The sequence below is a fragment of the Prunus mume genome, linkage group LG5, assembly GCF_029339155.1.
Source record: "Prunus mume cultivar Tortuosa linkage group LG5, ASM2933915v1, whole genome shotgun sequence".
Classification (NCBI taxonomy): Eukaryota; Viridiplantae; Streptophyta; class Magnoliopsida; order Rosales; family Rosaceae; genus Prunus; species Prunus mume.
The window spans coordinates 28,862,783-28,882,279 of NC_142702.1; the positions used below are offsets into that span (position 1 = coordinate 28,862,783).

The 19,497-nt window shown below is 37.8% G+C and overlaps 2 protein-coding genes and 1 long non-coding RNA gene across 5 annotated transcripts; 1 reads left to right on the forward strand and 2 right to left on the reverse strand.

Moving 5' to 3' along the window:
* Nucleotides 1-3,204, reverse strand: LOC103333183 (Divalent ion symporter). 2 transcript variants are annotated; one of them, XM_089052027.1, is made up of 4 exons: nt 2,776-3,204; nt 996-2,316; nt 714-903; nt 1-590 (listed from the first exon to the last, which is right to left on the reverse strand). In XM_089052027.1, exons 2-4 carry the CDS (start codon nt 2,184-2,186, stop codon nt 328-330), a joined length of 1,644 nt encoding a protein of 547 aa, XP_088908153.1. In that variant the 5' UTR covers nt 2,187-2,316; nt 2,776-3,204; the 3' UTR covers nt 1-327. The 2 variants fall into 2 exon arrangements, with proteins under 2 accessions (XP_088908153.1, XP_008234200.2); XM_008235978.3 differs by having other exon boundaries at nt 996-2,267; nt 2,776-3,200.
* Nucleotides 3,205-9,906: 6,702 nt separating this feature from the next.
* Nucleotides 9,907-11,123, forward strand: LOC148917517 (uncharacterized). Of its 2 annotated transcripts, none has more exons than XR_016126933.1 (3): nt 9,907-10,021; nt 10,055-10,183; nt 10,556-11,123. It is a non-coding gene; the product is annotated as an uncharacterized LOC148917517 (long non-coding RNA). The 2 variants fall into 2 exon arrangements; XR_016126932.1 differs by having other exon boundaries at nt 10,055-10,166; nt 10,234-11,123.
* A 1,628-nt stretch (nt 11,124-12,751) lies between these two features.
* On the reverse strand, nt 12,752-16,556 carry LOC103333182 (hydroxyproline-rich glycoprotein family protein). The gene is made up of 2 exons (XM_008235977.3): nt 16,150-16,556; nt 12,752-14,502 (listed from the first exon to the last, which is right to left on the reverse strand). The coding sequence occupies exons 1-2, from the start codon at nt 16,240-16,242 to the stop codon at nt 13,096-13,098; spliced, it is 1,500 nt and encodes a 499-aa protein (XP_008234199.2). The 5' UTR covers nt 16,243-16,556; the 3' UTR covers nt 12,752-13,095.
* Nucleotides 16,557-19,497: the final 2,941 nt, after the last annotated feature.

The window sequence follows — 19,497 nt, forward strand, 5'->3', positions numbered from 1 at the left end:
TATTCTCAAAATCGGGTATGAACTCGTAAATGACCCTATAGGTTAGGAGGTTTACTGTAGTTTGTCCTTTTTTCAAGTATACACAACCTATTTTGCATTTAATGGATAAAAAGGCCACAAAAAGAGAGCCCATGAAAGTAAAAGCCTATCCTTCGAACCCACCACATCATGGTAAAGGCCCAAACCCTAAACCCTATTCCAAAAGGTTGATGATTTTTGTTTTTTTGTTTTATGTTATCATTGACATTGATCTTTACTTTGCACAAAAGTTTTACTTACAACAAGATTGATTAAATCAAACGCACCAACCAGGGCAAATATGATCAATCATCTTATCAGTGTCAAACCAATGGCAGTGACTAAAAGAGTGGAGGGGACGCCAAATTTGAGATGGCTCCAGAAGGATAAAGTGTATGCAAGGTATGGGGCTTGGCGAGCCTGTTCACACACTATCAGGTTGGCTGCCGATCCCAACAGTGATAGATTTCCTGCCACCGTGCTCACCCAAGCTAAAAGGAGCCATGCGTTCTTCTCCTCTGCCACAGAAATTGCAGCCGCCGATGCTGCCACCCGTGCTCCAAGCAACAGAACTAGCCAACAGAAAGAAGGTAAAGAATTTCACATGTTAAGTGGCAGCTCAAGTTTTGAGATCATTAGCTGTTGGTGTTCTTCAAATAGACATTCGAATCGTAAAAATAAATACAGCAACATACCAGTTGGTACATTTGAAGCCAAATTTGATAGCACAAGTATGGTAAGGGCAAGAACAGCCATCCCCGTAGCATGATCAATATGTGCATAGGGCTCCATGAAGTCCCAGAGAGCGCTTGGAATACCAGTTTTGTTAAACCCTTCGACGGTTATAAACATTCCACAGAAGAAAATTAAAAGTGAATACGAGACCTGCTCAAAGTAGAGAAAAAAAAAAAAAAAAGGTTATCAGAAGTGTAATCTAACATACAGAGAGAGGAGGAGCATATGCTTGTAAAATATACCTTTTCTAGGCTTGGCCGAGCATCTGTGAAATCAAGAACCACTAGAGCAAGTGCAGCAGTAATTGCACACCATGACATATTCAGACCCATAAGCAATGCAATCAGCATTCCTATAGTAACAAGGTAAACACCAGACTTCCACAGCAATCTTTTCCATCTTGTGGTCAGATTTTCCTTCCCTTCCAAAGACTCTGTAGGACATGCATCTCTCAGTCTATTGTTTGACGCAGCCCCTTCCGATAGGATCGTTTCCTCCCTTTGTTGAGAAGACACATCAAGTGTCCCCTCTTTTGAAGCAATTGAATTTCTGGCAGAGTCCAAAGCACCACTATGAACGCTGTTTATTTCATTCTCACTTGAAGGTAATCGGTTTCTAAGAGTCTCAACATTATCTATGTTCCCACTAAAATTTGGAGAACTTTTCACATCTGTGGTGTCTAATCTAAAGTTCAGTTCTTGGGAGTTTAAGGATGCACTATGTGACAATGTGGCTGGTGAAAACTGATGAGAACTTACGTCCTCCTCTACAACAACTTCTCCAGCTGGATCTTCCTCGTCCTTAACGACAGACAACAACCTCCAGAACATACATAAAAGGATTAATGTGTTCACAAAAATTCCCACAAGCATTGGAGGGAGAATTCCGATCACAAATTTTCCAAAAGGAATCTTACTCTGAACAGCTATAACCAAGTTCTGAGGATTACCAATCGGGGTTGCTGCAGACCCAATATTTGCACTTGAGGCAAGGGCAAGTAGGAATGGATGAGGTGGGAGGTTATGCTGTTTTGCAACTTTTAAAACAAATTCAGTCAAAACCACGCAAGAGGTATCATTAGTGAACAGAGCACTAGAAATTGCAGAAATCAAGCAGATTCGACAGAGCAGATCCTTTGCTCCTTGGGTTTTCCACAAGAGCAACTTACCCAAATATTTGAACATATCTGCTCTTTCAAGGTAAATACTGACAACCATTGTCCCAAACAAAAGACCAAGGATTGGGAGATCAATAGCAGCATATGCTTGGTCGGGAGTTAAGACTCTGAAAATAACCATAAGCATTGCTCCTAGGAGGGACCCTGCAGTCCTCCCAATTGGCAGAAAAGGGACAGCTGGGAACACTGCCAATACCCAAAAGACTGCAAAGGCAATTGAGCCAAGAACCACTTTCACAATAGAAGCCATGGCCATTTTTCCAACTTAGGAAGCTCAGAATCTTATTCTTGATATATACATACGAAATTCCAAAGGCTTGAGAATAAACTAAGAACCCTGCAGCTAACGATAGCGTGCATTAATACAGGCCAAAAATGTAAAGACCCTGAACAGGAAAACCAATTGCACAATCAGATTAAGTAAAGATTCAACTTTGGACACTGAAATAGACATACAAGGTACAACATTTCATTCAAGACCTGGTCAAACAGCTGCAATGAAAACAGGACCTAAACAACAAGTTCAGTATAAGTTACTATTGCAACTTCGCGTGGACTGTGAAGCTCAGTAAATAACAAGAAGAAAACCAGCCAAGATTGAAACTTTCCTACTGTCTAATCATAAATTCTATACATAATGGAAATTTACAAAGATAGTATTAAGGGAAGAAAAAGTCAATGCCATATCCAAAAATTTGCTATGAAGAACTCAATAATATTGAGGGATCTGGACACACAATATGAAAAGAGAACCACACGTATAATTATCCGTTTCAGATAGGATATTAGACAGAAAAAAGTGCATATATTGATGCTACTCCGGCCCCAAAGCAACATAATCTCACCTCAACATGCCGTTCTGCAGCTGTCAAAATCAGAAGAACATTGTATGTATAACTGTACGGCAAAGCAAACACTCCATGAAACAGAAAGTTCTTGGTTTTGGATTAGATGATGGGCAGATTCCAACATTTCTATTTCAGCTAAATTAAATAAAAGGGGAGATCGCTGAGCTTCTTCTCGGTTTCCATAAAAGCGAAAGAACTTTTATATGAAGCGTTCCCTGATTATCTTGTAATCTTTGCTGTTCTGAAAACTTACTGTTTGATGCCCTTGCGTGGTAGACTCGCACCCATCTCATCACAAGAAATTTTTGTCCCAAAAATTCTAAGATAAACAAAAATGTGTTATAAAACTGAAGAGATTGTGGAGAGAATATAAAGAAATTAAGCTGTAATAGAAATCTGATGTTTTATTGAATCTTTGTTCTGTATATTACAATGGAGGGAGGAAGTCCACTTATAGGCAAGCCTCTTGGCTTCCCGTGAATGTGCAAGTATGTGGATTGTGGGCTCCACTCAAGACTTTACAACACCCTCTCTCGGAGACCGCCATGTATGAAATATGCCTCATTTAAAATCTTACCAGTAAAACTTAGAGGGATAAAAACTGGTTGAAGGAAAAAATAGTACATAATCATGTGTAACATAAAATTCTGTATATATTGACATGCATGCGACACTGTCTCGTTAAAACCTTGCCAGAAAAAATCCAGTGGGATAAAAACCTGGACGAAGGAAAATGAGTACAGTGTGTGAAGGTCTTTATTGACAGCACGTTCCCCTTGATACTTAGCAAAATATCTTTAGTCATATTGTTGATCATCTTTCTAAATATCATAGTTGACACTGCTTATGTGAGTCAATCTTGTAATGTTGTTGGATGCTACCCCTAAAATCTTCATGACTAACTATTTCCAGTAAGTGATCATTGAAATTTCTAGAGTCCGCGTATCCAACAAAATTTGGGCTATTTGTAAGTTTACTTCAAAAGGATATGCCCGTATATGGTGTTATGCAGAGATAACATCAAATATGCCTTACACCACCCCAAAGTGATGGTGATGGAGTTAAGCTCTATCTGGAAAATACAATGTTCGGTCTAGTAAACCTCCGGAAAATCATTTAAGTGCCCAACGAATAATCCACATAAAAATGCTTCAATACTTTCTTAGAATAAGTAAGAATCTCATTGGCATAATGCTCGATCTTCAGGCCGAGACAAATATTTCTTGAACTCTTCAAGAGTTTTAATGTGTTGCAAACATATTATAATTAATGTACTCACTGAGGCAATTTATGCATATTAGTATTGAGTACAATTTTTTTTGCTTCAGGCACATGTCCTTTAGGGACTTGCTTCATGCAATTACGATCCTTTCAGGGATTTTGTTTAATGGATTAAACTTTATGACACATTATATAGCTTTAACCTAGCTATTTGTTATGTTTGTACATCTTTAGGGAATCGCTTATGGTGATATGCTCTATTCATTTAATAACCCTTAAAGATAATATGTTGATCTCCATAAATGTGCAATAAGGAGGCACAATTGCATTTGTAAATATGGAGAAACCCAACATTTCTTGTTTCTGCCAGAAACATTGTATCATACAAAGTGGTATATTCCCTTTTATTCCAAACTCCCAAGTATAACTTTCAGTATTAACATTCTTTGGGGTTCGTACTATGAGTTTGTTCTTTCACGTTCATTCTCATCTATAATAGAATTGTCCTCTTTCCATTTTGGCCAATGGTATTGTCTTCATTTAATAATAGAATGTGTTTCCAATCAATACAGCTCATTGATGATTTGAATAGCTACTCCAAATTCAAAAAAAAAAAAATTTATTCATCAATTCATGATCCCATCATTCTCAGGTGCATGCACATGCATTAATTATAGTTCTCCTTTTCTTGCGAGTCTTTCTCCAGCTGGATCTTAGAATCTTATTAGGAAAGAAGTAAAGTTGTGCTTTTGGGTACCCAAGCCACTCAAATGGGCTTTTATTGTCTCTTTCCAAACAAACATCTCTTATAAGATGAATCATGTGAGAATGTGGATCATAACCTCCAATGGAGCGTTATTTTATAGTATGGCATTGATAATCTCCATTCAGGGAGTGGAACATTTAGAACTCATATATTTGTCATACTGCAATCATGCCAATACATACATGTCAATTAATTGCCTTTCAGGAACTTTAAACCATATAATTTGTTATGCATTAGGCGTGCACCGTATTAATATTGACATGTTAAAGGATTGTCCTTCCGGGACTTCAATCCATATCATTTGCTACGCAATAGGCGTGCATCATATTGATCACTGCTATACCCATGTTTTGTTCTTATGAGACTTTTAATTTATGCAATGTATTATCAATGTATTCAACTTGCAATTTGTGAAATTTGCTTTAATAATTCATGAATACATATCAGAATGATACAAGTCCATTCTTCTGGAATGGTCATAATACAAGTCGTTGTTCTAGAATGAGTTGTAATGCAAGTCATTCTTCTAGAATGGTCCTTTGCATGGCGTTCCTTTGAAACGGCCTTATCTCCCAATTTGGTTACCTTTAAGGATGTCGTACAAAATATCAAAATAAGAGTACAAGCATGAAATAACACAAGTATTGCTTACATCCTTAGGTAGGAGAAATTTTGCTCAAATATCATTCAGGCTCGTATCGGCTCAGCAAATACAATGTAATGCTTGATGATCTAGTTATATCATGTAAGATCAAAAATCACAATTCTTTTGTCTCTGTAAATAAAAAATAAAAAATTACCCTCAGTGTTATGATCACTACATGGACTCCTTCTTCAGATGTTCGTTCTAAAGAAATAAAATCCCTTATGAACAAAGAGTTATAAAAGAAAGAAAAGATACAAAAATTGTGATATTGATTACAATGTAAGGTAAGCAATCAGGGAAGGAAGCTGGTGAGGGCAAACAACAAACTCTCATTTCTCATAGTCTAGAAGAACTTCAGGAGATTAGAAGATGTGGTTGTCTTTACAACTCTCCGACATTGCCGAAACGTGATCAGGGATAGTCTCACTTCCTGAATTGACGATCAGAGATAGTCTCACTTCTCAAGCACATTGAGTGCTCACTGATAGAAAAAACAGGTGGATATTGCATCACTAGATATGGAAAAAACTGGAGAAAACTATATGTATTTTGCAAAGAAAATTTCTTTAGTAACATATTTATACACAAATAAGAGGAATAGGTAGATCCAATGAATTTCAAATTAACCACAGAAATTTGCAAGGTTCTCGGGGTGCTTTTGAAAAGTAGCTCTGTGAAATCTACAAAGCAAGATCGACTTTGACGAAAATAATCTTTGAAAACGCTGAAAGTGTCGGCAGACATTAATGGAGGCTGCGTGAAGTTTTGGAATATGGGAAATAAAAGGAGAGTATGGGGATCCGAGAGAATATTGGGATCCTAGAAACGATGCCACATTTTCGTCTATAGATATTGCCTCTTCAAGGTCTGATTGGAATAATTACGTTTCAACTCAACTTCCTTTCATTTTCTGACAATTTAGCCTTTTCTAAGACTTTCCTCGAAACCTTCTTAAAATGACTTCCTCTTCTTCTCGCTCAAATCATCTCGATGTGAATGTTGCTCCCAAAACAACCCGTGACGCTAAAGTCTGATGTCCATATTTTGTATCCCAAAATCGTCATCTCACGGTTAATGATTCCTTGATGATGAATGATACGACTGCTGTCATAGTAGCTAGGAATTTCCTTACTCTTATAGATGAAATACTGTTAACAGGAAGGTCTGACGAAGAGGCTATTGATGACTCAATGGCTTTTAGCATTCAGAGTGTTGCTTCTGTTTCTAACATGACTGATTGTTTGCGTGCTAGAGCAAACAAGATTCAGAAGCTGAACATTGAAAATTCGTCTCTTCATAGAATGCTTCATGAGTCTCAACAGGAGGTTGAGAAACTTATAGAGTAAAATAAGGCCTTGTTGAAATTGGTGAATTCATACTCCATTGATACGCAGACAAGGCTTGACATGCTGCAAATTTCCAATGAAAAGATTCTGGGATACCATGATAGGCTCGTGGCTAAGCTTAAGAGGTGTCGTCCTCTTCTTTCAGAGGCTTCCAAAACATAATCTAATTTTATAGATTTTACAGAGCCTACTCCTTCCTTGCAGGTGAAAAGAATCTATCTGTTGTATGCTCTTTTCCTGTTATAATAATTGGGTAAATTCTTAAGCTTGCACCAGTGGTTTTTACGTCTTTTCAAAATGACGGTTTGGAACCTTATGTCTTATAGGTTCAAATAACCACATCAAAGCTCTCAAATTACATATTTCAACATATGTCAGTCCAGAACTTTTGGCCCGGGCTAAACATGACCTTAGAATTTATTTGCCTTTTTCAAATGGGCATGAAATATGAATTGAGGAAAAGTCATGATAATATTACAATATAGTAGTGAAGAGCATTCACTACTATATACCCAAAACTTAAGGTTCAGGACTTTTCATATATTGGGATCCATGGGCTTCTGCCCCAGATCATATAATATGTCAAAAGTGGAATGCTATTTATTTTGTTTATTGGTTTTGGCAGAGTGGTGATAGCATCATGTGAGAGACAAAAGCCATGCAAATATGGTTGGTTTTTTGACTTCATAACTGGCCTCATAAATTGGTTTCTTTGAAAAGCTACTCATCCTTTGACTATAAAAGGAGAAGCATGGCAACATCTGAAGAAGAAGAGAAAAGGGAGAGAAACAGCAAGTAGCCATCCGGCAGAGAAAAGAAAATTCTCTCAAGTTGTCTTTGCTTTGTATTTTCAATTTTCTCTTCCTATTGTGAGTGTGTGAGCTTCGGCTATTTGGGTCTTTGGGAAATTGAGTGATAAACACTATTGTATGTTCTCATTAATTATAGTGGAATATTCCGTTGTCTCCAAATTGGATGTAGGTATTGCCGAACCAGTATAAATCTTGGTGTGTTGTTTTGTTCTTTTTATCTCTTACCAGTTGTTGTTTATTTTTCACTCACAGTTGGTTGACGCTTCCGCACAACAAGGAGCCTCAATTTATCCTTTAAAGTTTATCCTGATATTATCCATTTCACGGTATATCATTAACAACCGGAATTCACAAAATATATTTCTTCATTGAGGTGTCGATTGTAACAGAATCGAACTTTATTAAATTCATCATTTTCTTATGCCAAAGAAGTATGTGGTGTACCACAATTTTCAATAATATCTTAAGGGTTGTCCATTTAATTGTTGGAACTTCAGGTTCTCAACACTATCAGATTTTGAACTTTATACCAAAATTGCATATTCTCATGGTATGGACATTTTTATAATTTCCTGGACATATTTCGAGTCTTCAGGCCCTCATATAATTGGCCATATTTTGAGGAACTTCTGGCATCTCACTTAATTGCTCATCCATGAGTTTAAGGAACTGCAGGTTCCTTTTTGTATATAGTGACGGTTTATCCAAAATTGTTAATATTTATGTATACGTCACTATTCATGTATACAGTATTATTCTTCAAGTCATGAATACATGCCTATTCATGCGTACAGTACATTTGCCAGTACAATTACTATGAACCAATACGGTACTGTTAGATTATTAAGGAACTTCAAGTCCTCATTTACATGTCCAGGATCAAGGATCTTCATGTCCAATCTCTTGTTTACAAATATAGTACTGAAGAGACTACCAGCTCTTATATCAATATCATCATCAAGGATTTTCGGGTTCGTTTGGTATGAGGGGATTGTCATGGATTGTATTAAATTCTTGGATTGACTTGGATTAGCTTGGCATAGCCTAAACTAATAACACTTGTACTACGTTTTGTGTATATTTTATTGGACTATGACTAAATTATTTTAAAATATTTTTTCTTGAAAAGTAAGTTTAAAAAAATATTTTTAAAAACTTTTCTTGTCTCTGTCGAGACCTCCCTCAGCCCCATTCCCCTTCTTAGACCTCCAACAACCCCACCCTACCCACCCTCCGTAACAAATCTTAAAGCGAGTCGGCGATGAGTCAAAATATTTGGTTTGATTGGCGCCATGAGATCTCTGTGTTGCTCAGAGGAGAGAATCGTGTGGAGGTCATCTGCTGGGTTTCTTCAATTTAATCATTTTTGTTTGACTGGATTTCGATAATTGAAAAGGAGAAATTGAGTTTGATGAGTAAAAGAAATACAATAACTTTTTTTTTAGGGTTTGGTTAATTGAAAGAGAAGGAAAGTTATCTGGCTAAGGATTGATTCAATTAATGGGTTTCGGTTAATGGCTGTTGGAGAGAGGGAAGGGATGAAATGGGGGGGTCAGTGGCTGTCGAATAGAGAAGATGAGAGAAAGCCAAAGCCGCTCCAGACCCAGCTTTCTCATACTGCTCGAAAGCTAGGGGTATCTGGGTTTGTTTGGGATGAAGGAGGAATAATTTTTATTTTATTGTATGAGGTTGCTGCGATGGTGGATTGAGGTTGCTGTGATGGTGGGGGTTTGGCAGGTGCTTGGGTGATCGATGGTTGTGGATGGCGCTTGGATGGTCAGTGGTTGCAGGCGCTTGGGTCGGGACTATGTTGTCTTCCCATTCTATGCGGGACTCGTTAAGAACACCTAAGAAGACGTTTTTGGTAGGGCCAGTATTAACAGTCCCACTTAAAACTAGAACTAGTGTAAATAAACATGAGATAAAAATTTGTCTAGTCCAATCCAAGCAAAGAAGGTGTAACAAACGAGCCCTTGAAATCCTAATGTAGTTGTATGATGAGGATCAAGGAACTTCTGGTCATAATATCTGTATGCTGTAAAAACTCATCATATCACACAATTAATTCATAAAATAAATTACTGGTATAGACGATAATCCCGCATCATACTTTAAATAAATGTAAATGTGCAATAAAGTAAATTCATAAATTAAATTATCTCATGTATGAACGTTACTCCCGCTGCTAAGGACACTAATTCTACTCTACACTTTTAAATAAAAAATAAAGGCAATTGTGTGGACGATAAACTTGCCCAACACTTTTAAATAAATAATGTTGTATATAAACCTACACCATATAGTAAACAAAATAAATACGGAGATAAAACCGCCGCTAAAACATAAGAGGTGAAACCATCCATAATATTATATATATTATTATACTATATGTTCTTATACTAATATGATCAGAAAATTCTACAGTGCGCCGCCTGGTGCACTATAGAAGAAGGTGCCTGGCGGTGCACTATAGAAGAAGAAGAAGGTGCCTGGCGGTGCACTATAGAAGAAGGTGCCTGGTGCACTATAGAAGAAGGTGCCTGGCGGTGCACTATAGAAGAAGGTGCTTGGCGGTGCACTATAGAAGAAGGTGCCTGGTGCACTATAGAAGAAGGTGCCTGGCGGTGCACTATAGAAGAAGGTGCCGGTGCACTATAGAAGAAGGTGCACTATAGAAGAAGGTGCCTTCAATTGCTTTTGTCCTGTACCCAGTCAATTGCTTTCTTATCATTATAATATATTAAACCAAAACAGCTTTCCAACGTATATTATCATATTAAAGTGGATTTTGTGTAGTTTTGAATCCAAGCCTCTGCTTTTCCGCTGCCCATTAAATATTGTAAAGAAATAATAAAATAATAAAAAAGGTAAGAGGCAGGGAGCTTATCCTTCGGTGTTGTTTCTTCTGACTAATTTTGCAATCAAAGCCCAAGCAAAGCCACCCTGCATATTCATCAGTACTTGTTGTCATCCATGAACTTTGCAGAGACCAAGGCGCTGGCAATGATGGAGCAAGAGGGGCTGCATCTATTGGCCGAATCGGCGCCGTGCTTGCTGATCATCAGCTACAGAAGGACCAGGGGTTGTTTTTTGGTCAAGAAAGGACCAGGGGTTGAAGCCTCGAGGCTCGCTGCTCCAGGAGCCTCAGCCGGAGGCGCAGGTGGGTTGTCCAAATCTGGAGTGGGAGCAGCTGCCGGATACTTGACGTTAAAAAAAAAGAAAATGGTGAGAAAGTTGTGAATTTTTTTTGGATAAATTGAATATATTTAATAAGTTTGGAAAGCAAAAGTTAGTTTATATAATATATTAATGACATTGTTTTAAGTGTAAGGAGAATGACACATGTCAAGTAAAAAATGAAGAAAATTTAAGAAAGAAAGTTGCTAACATTTCCCTTAATATGCCAGTAAAACAAAAATCCTTTCTTTTTTTTGTTTTTTTTTGTTTTAGGCAAAATGTTTTCTTTCTGATGATGTAAATATTGGGTAAGTTCATAACCTTTTCTCTTACTTATTCTGAGTTTTAATGGAAAATGACAAGTGGGATTAGAGATTCGACTGCTCATGATATTTACTTAAACTTACTGGAAATTTTGGAAGTTGTAACTTGTAAAATCGGATGGGGGTGGGATGGGAAGCAAAAGACAGCCTGTGACATGGTGTTCCAAGATGTTTTCCCTATGCTAATCATATGATTATTTTTCTCATAAGATGACAGGGAAGTAAGACTAACTAGGAACAGTACCAGGTTTGTGCAGCAACTTTAAAAAATGCACCTCTTTTATATTTTTTGTACCGACCAAGTGAGGTCCAAATAAAATCTGGGGTGAGACCCTTCTTAGTCAAGAAACGAACGACAAAATTAGCTTCATGGTAAATGTGTTGAACATGCACAACATGAAGATGATCGCCGTGAAAAGAAACGGAGACTTTGCCCGGAAGAGCATCAACGACAATGTCGCAATACCCTTCAGACAACTGAGATAATATGAGACCAGCACCTCAAGGCCTTGGTGCAAAGCAAAGCATCCGAGCTCCTCTTACATCTCTTCCAGAGCAGCCAGCCAGCAGGCACAAATGCTTGTAACCTGTTCGTTTTTGTCTACTATCAAAACATCAAACTCAATTTGTCGCTATTGGATCTCAAGAGAGGATTATTAAAGAAGAAAATCAAATCGAATGACGCAATTAGATGCCAGGAAAATAAAAAAATCTTCAATCTAATTCAACACTTGACGTCAGATATCGTAACCAAATCCTGTGACACACCCCCTTTTTATTAAACTATCAAACATCAATAAAATATTTCACGGGCAAGCTTGGCTTCTGAGGGCATATCATTTTCATGGGCATTAAACAATTCGAAGTCTGATATCTGAGCCCAAGACATGCCAGAAAGAGTCCAAAATGACACCTTCCTGGAATGAGATTTACATCTATATAACTAACAAACAAACAAGCTGTCAAGGTTTTACCTTCACATAAACCTTCTGGTCTGCAATTTGCCACACTGCAAAATGCCTCTTTATCTTTATCCACCTGATGCTGATGAGCTTTGATTTTGAACCATAAAACGCTCCACATGACATGCCTATTGCTTCTTGTTTTATCATGTCTCCTGGTTTTTTGGTCACAGCCTGTTTCCTTCTAGTTTCATAATTGTAGTGGTGTTTGGGCAAGTGGGTAGGGCAGACAGAGACATGAGGTTTGGCCATTTACGCAGCAGACATTCAATCAATTTATGCTTATCCTTGGCCAGCACCATAACCAATTTGAATGGAACTCACATATATATATATATATATATATATTCAGATTCTTGTTACACTTGGTATATATCACAACTGATTTAGGCCAAAGAACCCGATTTTAGAAGACAAAAATGCATTGTTAAGGGTAGTTTAACAGTGAACTTGGTGAAGTGGACCAGGTCTGGGGGCTTGGAGCATTATTATTCCCTTCACAGGACCCTACATGGCAGATAATTGACATGAAACATATGCACAACAGCCAGAATTTGGTAGCCTTGGCAAGAATTATGATAGCACTGATATGAGTAGGCAGGCATGACCCGAACATCAAAATACCAAGGATACTTTCTGTAAGGCTCAATCAAACAGCCTCATGCTTTATGAGCCTTTTTCCAGATATGAGAGACCTACCAATATAAAAGAAGTAGAGAATTCAAAGCAGAAAAGAACGTGTAATGATTCAGAGGTTAATGCGATAATACCACCTTTTTATTACACATCCAGAAAAAAAAAATCAACAAACACAAAATCTATAAGTGAATCCTATCTTTTGTATAACATCAAGTAAAGAAATGTTCTAAAGAATGCTCCTTTGAGTACTCACACTAACAATTCTACAATCTATTTTCTCTCTGAATTATATTTTTAGGGCCAAAGAAACTCTCACCTCTGCAATCCATCCATCCATCCATCCATCCATCAACAATGTGATCCCAGGTTTACCAAGCTATACATCAGATGGGTTAGAGGTGAAGCCATGTTGAATCATTCCTATGTCATCTAACTCCAGGTTGTAGAATTGGAAAGAAAGTCCAGTCATTACAAGGCTTAGATTCCTTAGCAGCAACATTTTTGTTAGCCCACCACTCTGAGCCAATGTTGGGCTTACTGGGAACTTCAGCCTTCGTGTTGTCAAAATTAAAGTCCTTCGTTGACCCAAGGGTGATGGATCTATGCTTCCGGTAACCTTGATCCTCCCCTTCTCCAGAAACATTTTCAGGAATTCTACTGGAACTTTCCTCAACACTAAACTCACAGTGATTACTAGAATCTGAAGATAACGCATCTCTTTCACTTGGGTAGTCTGATGCTATAACCTTTGAAGATCCTGATGCAGTTCTATTTGATGCCATTGCTTTATTTGCAAGACAGCACGCAACATCTTCACCAGTCAATTCAAATGACACCCTATGATCAAATACAGTTTCCACAGTTTGACATCCACTCTCTGAGTTGGCCAGGGATGCCACCTCAGATATCTGGTTCTCCAGAAGGAAACTGTCTCTAGAGGCAGGGCCAGGACCATCAGGCGTCAAACATCCAGAACCCAACCTGGAACCGATTCCAGCACCATTGGGGGTCACACATCCAGAGCCTAGCCTTGAACCTAGCTCATTGCCATCCGGCGTTAATGACCCAGAACCTAGCCTAGAACCCAGCCCCACACCATCTGGGGTCAATGATCCAGAACCTATCCTAGAACCCCACTTACGAGTGGTGAAATGATCAAAGCCAAAGAGTTTTGGAGCTTCTCCCATGTGAAACTCAAGCACAGGGTGTCTGTCAGGAAAAGGAGAAGATGTGCCAGAATTTGAGACTGCTGATCCTGGTGATATGAGATTACCACCCGGACTTCCTGGATATTGTTGGTAAGGCTGGAATTCGTAGTGTGACAATGCAAACTTCTGGTTGGTACCACTATTTCTACGATTTCGGTCCAGTGAAGAAGTCAGAAGTTGAGCAAAAGGCACTTCAGGGGATGAAGGTGTAGTCAGCTGCACAGATTCGGGAGGGGGAGTGAATGGAGCAGTAGATGGTTCAGTGTTGAAGGTAGAGAATACAGGTGGTGAGACTAACTGGGTCTCATATGCATAAGGGCCAATGGAAAATATGGATGCAGGACCACCCGGAGAGTAGGCATTGGCAGAAAGAGATTTGAGGGACAGAAATCCAGCAGGTGATTGGGTAGCAGATGGTGGATCAGATGGGAGGAAAGATGCAGGAGAAGATGGAGGGGCAATGAAGGGTACTACAATTGCAGTTGAGGTTGTTTGGTTATCAATGGCAGAAACTGCAGCTCCTGGAACTACGGGCTCAGGAACGAGGACAGCATGACCAATTCGCTTGTTTTTATGAGACCCAAAGCACCAATATAGGCTCCAGCAGCTTCCCCATCTTCTTTTCTGTAGTCAAATGATTAAAAGAAAATATTGTCAATGACTCAGTTTCAGCTGGATCATGTCTGGTTTCTTATTTACCCAGCAAGGCTCAAGCATTTCACGGATATTACATGCATCAATTTGTTATTCCAGCATCAAGGATAAAATATGTCCAGAAGCTAAAGAAAATCTTCCACAACATTTTAGCCTAGTTAATGCTCATTGATACAAACTATAAATATAATGACGAACGAAACTTGATTTAAAATCCATAAAGTAGCTTCAATATTGAAATCCTTGATTTAAAGGGCTACAGTATATCCATGAACAGCATGAACAGACAACTAGAGGTGATAAGGACAATGATAAAGGGGATCCTACGAAAGCAGGCACTAAAGAAACGGAAATAACCTGCCTTTAAAACTAAAAGCCACAAACAGAAGAAATTGAGGCCCAATTTTCAAAATGAGTATGAAGTTTCATATAAAAGCACCATTCTGCCTCATATAGCAAATAAAACAAACTTGATCATTGAACATTTGACAGTTATGGGTTAAAGGTATCCAAGTGGAAATTCAAAATCAAAATTCCCTTGTGTTTCTACTGGCACTCTAAAAGGCGATACTGAAAAAGCTCCCAGACAACATCCTCCATAGCTATCGCGGCAAGAAAGATGAGTTGTTAGAATGGGAAGCAGGTCCCATGCCCAATTGGATTCTTGTGACTTGAAGAATTCCTGACCCAAGCTCCAAAATCTCTGAACTACCAAATGTTGATCAGACGCCTTACCGAAAATTCTGTAAATCTGCTAGGTGCTACTAAGAAAATCTGGAATCTAAGTTACCTGCTGCTACATCAAAACATACTTGAAAGACTAGCCATTGAAATAAAATGCACTTAACTAATACTGCATAAAGCACAATGAAGTTTCCATAAAGCAACCCACGAGTACAAAGACAACCACGTCTCCATAAAGCAAGCTATGGCTACTATCTGAAGACAGAGCAAGGCTCAGGTGTATTGCTGACCGCCAACATCATTGTCTGGACTTGAAATGCATGATACAGACAAATCACGAAATAAAATGACTATATGATGTTAATTCAAAGGTAAAGGCATGTGGTTTGTCTAACACCATGCTCTACTGGTTGCCAAAGACCCTGGGAAACAAGAAAAACAAAACCAAAATTGAAACCTTGCATTTTATACTAGTCAAGTCAATTAAATTTCTCAACTTTTTCCTCTATTATTACTATTGATTTGAGAAACCAAACACGTGATGAACAAATCAAGGCTTAAGTTTTTTTGAAAAAAGAAAAGGAACCAAAAAGCCAAAACAGAGAGAGAGTCGAGTAACCAAATCAAGGCATAAGTTTTCTAGACTCTAAAAAGATTCCCAAAAACACTCAAAGCTTCATACTTTTCACTTTTCAGCATTGAAAATAAGTGAAAGGAACATAAAACGCAAGATCCAACTGCTCATATATGTGTTTCAGATTTCCACAGTTTCTCAGCAACCAATCAGAGTAAACGAAGGACCCAAAAACACAACAAATTAAACAAATTGAGATAAGAGTAAAAAAAATAAAACAACACACATGCATACATATATGCCTATCATACATAACACACACATATATACATGTATGCAAGAGAGAGATGGATATATACAGGGACAGTGGTGGGCTGCGCTCGAGCTTCGGCTGAGACGATGGCAGTGGCGGCGGCGTTGATAGTATCAACGCTGTTATTGACGCTTCTCATGGTTGCTTAATTTGAGTTTATATATTCTGGTTAATTTGTGATCCAACAAGCTCTTGCTTTTCGAGCTAATTTGTCTGCTTTTGTTTAATCTCCGGCGACCGTCTACTGTGTGTTCGGGCTATGTCACCGGAGAACGATGGATTTTCCGGCGAGATGCGAAGGACATGGCTGGTTCTGGATTTCGATCTGGTGACGAACGCTTTTGAAGCCGATGAGCCGAAGCAAGCATACAGAGAGACAGGCAGACAGAGAGGAGGAGCTAGCTATGAATGAATGAATGCAAAATGTGAACTTGTAAATATAGAAGGAAACACTAACATTCATTAACTCCTCCTCCTCCTCCTAAATCGTCTCTTTCTTTCTCTGTCTGTGGAGTTGGGGCCCACTCCTTTTTTTAATTTTTTTTAAATTTTTCCTCCAATAAAATCCCATCTTCGCATTATTTTTATTTTATTTATTTATTTATGAATATTTATTAACCAGCACAAAAAGGGCACGTGGGCTTGCCACTTGATGCATTATTCTAAAGGATGTATTTTATGATGTATTTTCTTATTGAAATACATCACAAAACATGTACGCATAAGTATGCGATTAAACAAATACCAATCAATTAATAAATATTAAATACCAATCTGTATTGTTCTAGATCCAGCAAAAATCTATGCAATATTTGTGTGTTTTCTGAGGAATGCAAATAACAAAATTTATTTAAGAAGGAAAAAAATAATTCATGACGAACACATAACATGCAACATTCTTGTTTTTCTCTATTAAAATTGTTTTTAAAGCTTTTCACAAAGAGTGGTGATTTCCTCACTCCTTTTTCTTCTATTTTATCAACTTACACTCCTTTTTTATAACTAAAAAAGGAGTGTAAGTGATAAAATAAGTGAAATCATTACCCTTCACAAATACGCACATTCAAACATAACATTAATCGTATTATATATATATATATATTCTGTTTCCCATAAATAAATACGACTCAATTATTAATTGTATTCCAGTAGCTTAATGCGGCCACGGGTTTAGCAAAAAATGATTAAATTTGTGCAAGTTGAGGATAATTGTATAGGTGATTGGACAACAAAAAATTGGCCAGCTGTCTTCTCTCTCTCTCCCTCTTTCTCTCTGTGTGATTCGGTAATTATTTAATAACTTTTTAAGTCAAACACCCAATTAGTTAGTTAGTTAATAATAATTAACAAAAATTTATCAGTCGTAATAAAAATGATTTATTATTTACAGGGGTCGTTGTAAACTTTTAAGATCCACAGGGGTCGTTCGTTGTAACTTTATAAAAGTAAATTAGACAGCTTCCTCTAGTAGCTATAAACTATAAGATGACATAATTGTCCTTTGGTTCTGTTCCAATTTACAGCGTCGCACCAATGTTAATAATGACGTGGTGATTTTTAATGCCAAAAAGGAAAAAAGCAAACTTACTGGCGGCGTTGTGCGACCGCGTGAGATACTCGTGATTTGTAATATTCTGATTTTACGTTACGCGCGTCCCGCGCGCCTCTCGTGACCGCATTTGTGTTGCGGGCCCCGCCTCCCAATGAAAACGTAAAGAAGGCCAGACATGTAAATTAGGGAAACTTTGAGGGTAAATAGCAAAATCCTTAATTTTAAATTCTATTATTATTATTTTGCAACTTCTTGTTACTTTAATTTTTATTTAAATACAAATGCTAGTTTAACTTTAAACTACAAAGAGCATGAAGTTTCCCCCACACACTATTGAAGTATCACGGAGAGTCGGACTTAAGAACAAATTCATACCCTTCTTCACTGTGCTAGATACTGTGACTTCAAATTTTATAACGTCGAGAAAAAACTTTTGTCAAAGATGTCCACGTGCGGCCCATCCACTTTTGATTTTTTTTTTTTTTTTCTTTCCGTATTATGGGTTTTTGTGGGCACCCTTCGCGCGTAAGACAGCGACACTCACACACTAAATTAAACTTGCACGGGTGGTGCTCTTCATCTTTCTCTCTTTGGTGGTCTTTTGGTCTCAGCCATCATCATCTCCCCATCCAAATCCAGTTCATCCTTTTGCTTTCTGAAAATGATATCTCAACCCAACAAAAACACCTTTTTTCTGCTTTGCTGGTGGTGGCCTCATCACTCTGCTGTGCATGTTAAAAATTTAGAGCCTAGTTTGTATTTTTTCTCACCCCTCTCACCTCTCTCACCTTATCCCAAACTTCTATGGTCAAAACTCAAAGTGTGTGTTTTACTTTTTACTGTTCAATATTTTATATTAAATGCGATCATGTTACCTAGCCACCTACCCTTTTTATATTCAGATTCTGTTCATGTCTCTGTCAGACAAATTATTCTTGGCTTCTAAACACTTTTTGTGGATCATTCAGTCAATGTGTGGGATTATAATTATACAGTTGAAAATTATAATGATGGTTTCACTTTCTATTCACTTTCTCAGTTCACCTCTGGTATTACAACAAGCAATGCAAAAAGTTAAAAACTTTGCAGATAAAAGCACACCAATTATATCCTAAAGTTTATTATATCAACACTCACTCATATCCCACTTTCATCAAAACAGTGAGAGGTTCTGTGAATATGATAATCCATTTTTTTCCTAGATCCACCCATGTAACTAAACAATATTGAATGCAACTAGGGGTCCACTAAGAGGTGCAAATGCAATGCAACTACGGGATATTTCAGAAATTGATCCTCTCTCTCTCTCTCTCTCTCTCTCTCTCATGGGGTGGCTAGGTGTGGCTAATGGTCCTACAAGGCAAAAGCTAAACCAGCACACCACATGTTCAACTTATCAAGTAGGTGGGGGTTGATCTAGCAAATTTTAATATACAAACACATGCACATTTTATATGCATATAACAGATTTAATTCAAGATCCTCCTTTATATACCTTTGGAATTCTCTTAACAGAATAATTGCCCAAGGGGGCAGCAACAGTTTGAATGAAAAGGTTTTTTCTTTTTCATCACAGGCACATCATGGTAGGTTGGTTATTATTATTATCAAGAATTCAAGATCATATATTGCTTTTTGGAGTTTGGATGAAGGGTTTGCATGATTTTTGTGGGATTTTTAATACATCAATTATGTGCCTCCAAAAGAAGAACACACCAACAACATTTGGAGCCCAATTGTCACATCATTATTGGGCTGACTGGTTATTGAACTTTGGCAAAGAGCAGTGTTGAAATTGACTAACAAAGATAAATAAAGGCCCACCCTTTGAAATGATTTACT